The sequence below is a fragment of the Setaria italica genome, chromosome VIII, assembly GCF_000263155.2.
Source record: "Setaria italica strain Yugu1 chromosome VIII, Setaria_italica_v2.0, whole genome shotgun sequence".
NCBI lineage: Eukaryota > Viridiplantae > Streptophyta > Magnoliopsida > Poales > Poaceae > Setaria > Setaria italica.
The window spans coordinates 33115945-33125169 of record NC_028457.1 but is presented as its reverse complement, the minus strand read 5'-3'; the positions used below and the strand labels follow the sequence as shown (position 1 = coordinate 33125169).

General features: G+C 43.7%; 1 protein-coding gene across 1 annotated transcript; it reads left to right on the top strand.

Moving 5' to 3' along the window:
- The first annotated feature begins 1495 nt into the window (after positions 1 to 1495).
- On the top strand, positions 1496 to 9113 carry LOC101786949. The gene is made up of 4 exons (XM_012848251.2): positions 1496 to 2608; positions 5974 to 6367; positions 6402 to 8391; positions 8469 to 9113. The coding sequence occupies exons 1-3, from the start codon at positions 1590 to 1592 to the stop codon at positions 8346 to 8348; spliced, it is 3360 nt and encodes a 1119-aa protein (XP_012703705.2). The 5' UTR covers positions 1496 to 1589; the 3' UTR covers positions 8349 to 8391; positions 8469 to 9113.
- Positions 9114 to 9225: the final 112 nt, after the last annotated feature.

The window sequence follows — 9225 nt, the reverse complement described above, 5'->3', positions numbered from 1 at the left end:
GTGTGTTCTGTTTATTATTTTGCCAACTAGATCGGAATTGAAATGAAAGGCCTGATTGGTTTTGCCTTAAGTAGGCTTAGCCCACATATAATTAGGCTAAAAGTCAATTTCATTCATAAATTGAGACTAAAAGGGCCGCAAACAATTTGCATAATTTTTGGACTCGACCCAACAGAAATGTGCTTACCGAAATTAATTTTGGGCTATCTGAACAACATTGGCATGTGGGAACAAATTTAGGCTCTATTCAATAACAAATGGGCCTACCGGAATCAATTTTGGGCTATCCGAACAACATTAGCATGTTGGAACAATTTTGGGCTTGAGCCAACAATAAATGGGCCAAATTCATTTTATGACGAAACAATTTGTCATAATTGTCATACCACATCAGATGCTATATTAGGAACCAGTTTTAGTGACGATTCGTAGGCATCATAATCTTAGTGACGCATCGAAATAAGGAATGTCATTGGTCGCGGTTTATGATGCTCGACTAATGATAAAGGGTTTTTGTCACTCCCGCGTCTTAAATCACAGGTTTATAATGAAAAAATGTGTTTATGATAATTTTTGGTTCGTCGAAGATTTCTTGTAGTGATAACTGAACCGCTCTCACTTTGCTTTGTCCGTGGTTTTGGGATTTAAAAGCAACTGCTGATTGAAGCCGCGCGAGGCATCGATGTTGCTTATGGTTGTGGCATTGAATGGACCGCTCTCACTTTGCTGTGTCTGTGGTTTTGGGATAAAGCAACTGCTAATGAAAGCCGCGCGAGGCATCGATGTTGCTTTTTATGGTTGTGGCATTGAATGGAACGATGTGGCATCTTTAACATACAAGAGTGTCGCATGCTTTGGGCTTTGCAGCTGGCCTGTCAACTTGGCTCTCGGTCGATCCTTATCCTGCTTAGAAATTAAAGAATGAAGCCGGCCTGTCAAAACAGAGGTTTCTGGTGGATGTTACGGAGAAAACAAAGACATTATTAGCAAAAAGTTGAACCGGAGGCATAGTTGTTTTAAATTTAATTACATTATGAAAAAATGATCAAAAATATCTTTTTTGAAGTACACACTTAATGCTCCGAACAATCACCTCGCTAAACATCGTCTAAGCAATTCTATAACCAAAATGCACGCCAAGTAATTAACCTTGCTATGTAAAAAGAAGTTGCCCCACCACGGTTCCCATTTTTCAGCCAATTGCTAAAGAAAGAAAGGAGGATCGGAGTTGGAAAAAAGAAGACAATGGCACATTTAGCCAGATCGACGGCCCCCGGCGCCTTGTGAAAAAAGTGAAGAGAGGCAAAGTAAAGAGTTGCGTACGTATGGCGTTATCCTGTCCATATGTGTGTTGCCTTTGTCAAAATTTGGCTAGTTCATTAGCAAGGTTTTCTTTGGCTAAATTTAGCGCCAGGAATAGCAGTGCGCATCTAAAATACTGGGCCAACGCAACGGTTGGCACCCCCACCCCCGTGCGAGGTTACCCACACTCATTACTCTCAGCACCACGCAACATTTGGTGTTTTCATCCATCTCACACTAGCTAGGGCTAGTAGAGCTTGCCGCCGCCTGAGGTGGAGGGAAGAGAGATGATTCCCGCCGCCGCGCTACCACCAGGTGAGGACGAGAAAGAGATCGCCCTGCTGCTCAAGGATGCCCTGGAGCTATTGGACGAGAATGAAGAGATGGCGGGGCGCGCCACTCCCATTGAGGCACATGGCATGTTCAAGTCTGCATTGGAGAAGATGAAGCCCCTCCCGAAGAGGATCGATGAGATCCTCAAGGCCGGTGGCCCTGGCTGGCACGCCACCAGGCCCACCACTAAATTCGAACGGCGTTTCCTGGCCATCATCCAGAAGGAGATAGACACCTTTGTCAAATCCTTGACATCGTCCCTGCCACAACGGGAGTATCATCAGTTTCACTGTCTGCGAGCCTTGAATAGCCTGGCCGGGGACATCGATAACTTCCTCGGTCAGTACAAGCAAGGTGACCCCCTACCTCGCGTGCTGCTTCGGAGCGCTGCGCGGTGCTGCTGCAGGGCTAAGCTGCCAAGGTTTGCGCCGGAGCAACTCATATCTACGCCGCGAAGGTTTGCGCCGGAGGAACTCATATCTAAGCCGCGAAGGTTTGCGCTGGAGATACTCAGATCTATGATGATAGAGCTCTACCACGCCGCAGAAGATCCCTGCCGGCATACCACACAGCTCGGGATTTCTGGCTCCTCCAGCATAGCCGAGAAACCCCACGACGCCACCAAGGCAGGGGACAAGCTGCTTGTGGGCATCGAGCGCCCGGTCAGGAAGCTGCTGAGATGGCTAACGACCAGCAGGGACCAGAGCCTAGGAATCATGTCCATAGTTGGACCGGCCGGAGTGGGTAAGACCACTCTTGCAATGGAGGTTGGCCACCGACTTGGTGGTTACCAAACTAAAGGGCACTACAGTTTCGAGAAGCGCACCTCAGGGGAGGTGTCCAGGTCTGAAATCGTGTCATTCCTCTCCAGCATTTACCGGCAGATCACAAACGATTCGACAACAATGCCAAAGGAAAGTATGGAAGTAGAGCCTCTAGCTCTCTTGATCCGGAAACACCTGCAAAATAAGAGGTACCGAGTAATTCAGTATATCTAAATTCATAGTACAGTATGCACATGAGAATATCTATACCACTACTAGGCATGTTTTAATTAGTAGGAACAACTAGTCCACAAACCCGTGCCAGAAAGTTAGCTAGGGGGCTAGACATGCACCTTTTAATATACAGTGCCAACAGTTGAGCTACATATTGTTAAATTTCATTAGGTTATTATGTTTGTTGTGCCTGTAACATTTCCTGAAATATATGGAAAATTTAAAATATTTGAAAATTCATACATCACAGATGCTGTTCTACAAAATTATATTATCATCTCAGGATATAACAGAAATTTATCATGCGGTTCATTGACGTGTAGGATCGCTATAATTGACGCATGGTTCATAAAAAGCTAAGCATATGCATAGCATTTCAGATCTTGGAATCACATTATGAGCATTCATCATAAACTTCTATGTGCAAAAGCAAACAATAGCTTTTTATACGCATGCTGCTTCGAACTATGTAACACATTAGTGTAAATCCTGAACTGTGGCTGGTAGCAATAAATTTCACAGAACCTAAAATGATCTATGATAGGCCAATGCCTCTAGCATGAAAACTTATTTTATCGAACACGTATAAGAGCTGCGTATCATAATATTAATAGAAGAGAGAGAGAGTTGCGTAGGGACTCACACAAACAAACACTCAAAGACACCCATGAGCGCGCGCACACACGTACACACGCACGCACGTGCGCGCACGCACACACCAGCCGCACTAAACTTTAACAATCACCTTAAGGAGGGGACAACCCGACCAAAAAGGACAAACGAGAAATTAACCAACTCCCCTAGCAGTGAGCAAGGTTAAACTTTTCGCTCAAAACACCAAACCTCAGCTTCCTCTCTAGCTAGGGCCAAGGCTGTAGAAATATTGGAGGCTGCTCCATTAAAGGCACAATCATTTCGGTGCCGCCAAATAATCCATGCCCCCTGATGGGAGAATCTAGCCCTTTCCTGATTTCTTTGTCAACTGAGTCTTCCACCCTTTCCACACCAATCCTCTAGCATGAAAACATTATTGAGTTATTACGTCATCAGAGAAGGAAAAGTCGACCAGATGGTTGCACAAAATTAACCAAGTATGCATTTGGTCCGATTCAAATATATCATCCAGGACACCCCCGGCCCATAAGGAATGAATATTATCCATAGTCTACAACTGGAAGCATTATTTGTGAGTTGTGATAATTAGAACGCAATTATCTAGAAAGGAAAAATATAAGAATATAGTGCATTTTGAATGTGCATCCTTACTTTCTTTGGAATGCCTTCCTCTCCTTAAAATGTCACCAGCAGAGTGACACATGATTGCATCATTGAGATTTTCTGTAAATTGACACACCTGTTGCTAAATCTGAAATGCAACATAAAAAAAAGGAGAACACAATTGAACTCATTCACATATTTCGAGATTAATATTGTTAGCAAATAATGCAAAAACAAGATCGAATACAAGACATTTACGTGGAAAACCCTTAAGGGAAAAAATCACGGGCGCCAATCGGCGATCTTCACTATAATGAGAGAGTTACAATGCAAGAAATATAATGAGTTATCTTTCTCTTCCCGTACGGCTTACAAGTGGACTAAACTGACTGCAGTCAAATATGGAAATAAATCCGCTAATCACACAACCCGAACCATGAATCCTCCAGGCGTCCCCACAAGACACACGTTGTAATTCGGATCATATCCAACAAATATACAGGGCAGCCAGAAACAAAACTGCTAGAAGCCAGTAGTATATTAGCAAGAGAAGAGAAACATAAAAAACTCACGGATTAGGGGATAACTCTCAAAAAGTGTCAAAGCCTTTTACTGTATGTCGTCCATTTCAATTATTGCTTCATGGATTGGAAGGATGCACCAGCTTTGACTTTATCTCTAGAGTTTTTGTACCAGCGTCCGCAGAATAAACCAATTACTATGAGAAGATACAATTATTCTCAGATCTGCTTATGAAATTAGAACATGTCACAGTTTCGACAGTATATCCTATTGAATAATTAATTACAAGGAAACTTTGGAAGTATCATAAGGAAACTTTAGGAGTACAATTGACATAATGCACCGGTGCGCTTTGCACTGGCATTTATGAGCCGATACGAATGATGTGTTTTACAGTAGTAGCACAACCTAAACCATTTTAAAACTACATTTCATTGGTCCAGTTTGCGCTAACAATCAACTGTTGAGGTAACCTTATACCACCTGTTTAGCAATATTTCATTGGTCCACATTGCAGGCAGACACCCCGATTTAAAAGGGTCATTAAGGTTGCTTCATCCTTCGTCAAATATAGCACTACTATGAATTCTCAAAGTTTTACTAAAGCTTTAACTGTCCACTATCTACAATTTCGAGTTAGAGCCTTTTGAATTTGAGGTTTCTATAGTGGAGGAAACATGCTCTTAACGTGACTTAAAGTTTATGACACCAAAACAGAACAATCGAACTAAATAATTCAGAACTAGAGTTATGTCCAACCATGTACTCTACTACATGCTATGGAAATAATGATAAAAACTCTAAAACCTTTTTAGTTATTTGAAGAACTGGTTTGGCTTATTACAAGGTCGTTGAAAACCCAACAGATCTATTACTGAAAAGTGATATGTCCCAAACTCTGGCAAAAATTACGAACTAGGACTTCGCAGAAAGATGTGTGGAAAGGAAATAATATTTCAACCTCTGTCCTGGACAAAAACAGACATGAACAGAAACCACCATATTTGTCAGTTCTCCGTAGACTAATTTCGAGATTAACTCAAATCCCGTCCACTAATATATCCTCCAAACCCGGCTAAATGAAAAATGACCAGAAGCAGTTCTTGACCCCTCCACTAAGAGCAAAGTGGAAAAATTAGATCTAGGGTTTGGAGGATCCATCAACAGCCTAGGGTTTGTGCTGTCCTTCCCTCTCCTTTCTCTATTCCTTCTATCGCCTTGCTCGCTTCTCTAGCTTTTCAGCAGCAGCAACAGCAGCAGATCGGTAGGGCAGCAGCAGTGGGACTAGGGCAGCCAGGGGACGATGGACACATGGGAAAAGAAAACGAAGCAGATGGAAATGGAGGGGAAAAAGATGAGAGGCGCATGTGTATTTGAAAAGTAAACCAAACGTTAGAGACTCGTCACATACTTCTTGTCCAGTGTTCACACCAATCATACGAATAGTAAACTGGATTCATCTCGGGCTCTATGCGAGTACGAACTGGTTGAGCTTGCTTTTTTTTTCTGCGAAAAAAATTATTGAGCTTCCAATTTTAGATTCTACATGAGATACAATAATACAGTTGGGAATCTAATTTTTTTTTATGTTCCTTGCTAGGTACTTCATTTTGATTGATGATATATGGCATGCTTCAGTTTGGAATGCAATCAAGCATGTGTTTCCGAATAGTGACAACCGTGGTCGTATATTGGTTACAACACGCGTCGGAAGTGTTGGCCGAAGTTGTTGCTGCAATCCCAATAGTCTCGTGTACGAGATGAAGCCTTTGAATGAGTCAGATTCAAGAGAGCTGCTTATCACAAGAGGTATTATTGGTTCTTCAGTGGAACTTGCTAACCCGTCGGACAACCTGTCGCGGATACTTGGGCTGATCCTGAGGAGCTGCGAAGGTATACCCCTATTCATAACTGGTTACGCTGACTGGTTGCAAGGAATGCCACACATAGATTATTTCTTTGAGGAAGACCTCAAGCAACTGGAATTGGTGTGGGTGGCCGCCACTGCTGAAGCAGTTTGAGCCGGCACTATCCCGTACTTACATGGATCTTCCTGCTGAGCTTAAGCTATTGTTACAGTACATGGTCATGCTTCCACGGGGACACATGTTCGAGAAGGATTGGCTTGTCATGAAATGGATGAACGAAGGGCTCACCCACACGCCGTACCCGGGGGACATAATAAGGGGTGAGTTCATGATGCTACAAATGTGGTTCAGAAGAAAGAGAGAAGCAGAGGTGTATTTCTCCGAGCTGGTGGATAGGAACATCATTACCCGGGCTGCACCAAACTGGCAGCACAATCTTGATGAAGCTGAGCCCTGCCAGTGGAAGGTCAACCACTGCATGCTGCAATTCCTTGCCTCCATATCATCTAGGACGCATTTTGTTGTCACTGGAGCCGTTCTTGGTGGATCCTTATGGGGCGCTGAGGAGGATGCGCCACTCCTTGATTTCGATATCGCACGAAGGGACTACAGTACAAATGCCGAGCGGGGCATCGAATTTATTATGCCTGATGTGCGGTGCATCGGATTAAGTTTTGAAAACGAGTTAATACGTAGTAGAGGGGATGAAGTAGAGACCGAAGAAATGGCTAAGAAGAAACAGGAGGAAATCGCTCAGAAAAAACGAGGCACTAAAGACATGGTCATCACTAGACCACCACTGATAGCGTACCCTGCTCCTGAGAATTGGATCCCACGGCGGCTAGCTCTCCACGGCCGTGTGACAACGGATGCGCTGCGGAGATATGATTGGTCTACAATTCGGTCTCTAGCTGTGTCGGGTGAACAGCAAATAAACCTTCTTGATTGCTTCACCTATTTGGTGGTGTTGGATCTGGAACAATGGGATGATCTCAAGGATGAGGACATATTGCAGATATGTAATAGTAAGATGTATGCATTGAGGCATCTAAGCATCAGAAACACTCAGGTTAGCAAGCTCCCACCGCAAATCAAGGAGCTTTACAGCTTAATGACATTGGATGTCAGTCACATACATATAAATGAGCTCCCGTCAGAAGTGTTTCAGCTACAATTTCTCATCAAACTGGACCTAACAAGCACAAAGATAGGGAAGGTACCAAAGCTCATTGCGGGGCTACAAAATTTACAATACCTTCTCATTGGTGGTGACGGAATAGCAGCAATGCTAACTGCGGGGATCCGGCTTCCTGACAAGATAGTGAAGCTAGCAACTGTCAATTTAAGCGATTGTTCTATGGGCTTTGTCAAGGCTCTGTGGACTATGCGTTTCTTGAGTGTGCTTGCAATAACATGTTCCTCTTACCAGTGCACTGACAAAGTCTACCAGGAAGCTTTGCTGTCATTGATAGAGACACTGTGGCTGCTTAAGTCTTTGACTATACATTGCCAACTCGGTTGTTCCATGGAATTTTTGGATTTAATAACTGATCCACCGAAGAAGCTTGAAAAACTTAAGGTGGAAACCGGTAGATTTGTCAGTGTTCCCCAGTGGATCGATGGGCTCCAGCAACTGGCTTTCCTGCAAATCACAGTCTGCAAGCTAGAACCAGGTAATCTGGAGATCCTCTGGTGCTTGCCAAAATTGAAAAGCCTTGTACTAGGATTGGAGTTCATTCCCAGAGAACAGATAGCGTTTGAATGTGAGGGCTTCCACGAGCTTATGGAATTTTCCGTGGACTGCCCAGTTCCATGGCTGACTTTCAGACATGGAGCTATGCCAAAGCTCACCTATCTTCAACTGAAGTTTTGCTCCGGCCCAGGCAGGGGATATAATGTTCCGTCTGGTATATGCAACCTCCGAATGATCACTGAGGTAGTCCTCTGTTACAACGAAAAATGGTGCGCCAACAGCTCTAGCGTCAAGAGGACTGTTGAAGCGGTAAAAAAGGAGGTCGCCAAGCATCATAACCCGATCAACCTCGTCATCAATGGAACCAGACATGATGTTCCAGAATTTAATGAGTTGGAGATGCCAAGTGACTAAAGTCTGAGGTGAAGCCCAAGATCAAGCCCGGCTGCCCTACAAGGTTAAAGCTTGTTTGTACCCACAAAATTACTTACCATTCCTTTCTACCTGCCGTTACATGCTTCATGCTTGTTGCAGCTGGGGATGGATGGTGGTTTCTGTCCGCCTCTCTTCCTTAGAAACAAGCTGCAGGTTTGCAACCGATCTTCCGAGGTGGTATATCGTTTGCTTCCACCGGGGCGACCTTCCGCGTTGCTCGCGCGGGACCTTCTGTGCCTGATGTTTGTGTTTTGATTATGTACCATGTTTCCGTTTGGTGATGCTGTGTTGCTCTGTTTGTTGCTCTTTCAGACTTGCGGTAATGTCTGTGCAGTGTCTGGGCATATATGATTGGTGGTGTATGAGACATTCAGACTACAAGTACGCTACTGTACCGTGTGATCTGTATAAATCTGTCATATATTGAGTGGCATCTGTGCTTGCGTCTACTGATCTGAAGATGCTGTCCCCAGATGCGAATGGTCTGGTCATATTCAATCATGTTTATTCGATCGGTCGATCCTTGAAGGCTACAAAAACAGCTGCTGCTACCAAGTGTCATATATCCTTGAAGTCTTGGTGAAACTAGAGAAATGGCAACTACGATGGCATCTAGACTTCATCTACGATGACATGGATGCTGCCCCTACCAAGTGTGCAAAATTTTGGTCGAAATTTATTGTTAGCCTGAAAAATAATACTACTGATTGGGATATCATTTTTGTTTGTATGTAATGTACCAATAGTTGGACTTATCTTCATTTCCGGTTACGGCCAAAGGAACTCCGAAATACAAATGAGGAGAGATATTCCTAGTTTTTTCTCACTAAGAACATGTGGATATCTTCACATATTA

Bases quoted from the DNA above. Each gene is read 5' to 3' on its own strand.
- LOC101786949 (XM_012848251.2), top strand. From the start codon at position 1,590: ATGATTCCCGCCGCCGCGCTACCACCAGGTGAGGACGAGAAAGAGATC. The intron at 2,609-5,973 runs GTACCGAGTAAT...GTTCCTTGCTAG, and splicing joins AAACACCTGCAAAATAAGAG to GTACTTCATTTTGATTGATG. The intron at 6,368-6,401 runs GTGGCCGCCACT...TTTGAGCCGGCA, and splicing joins AGCAACTGGAATTGGTGTGG to CTATCCCGTACTTACATGGA.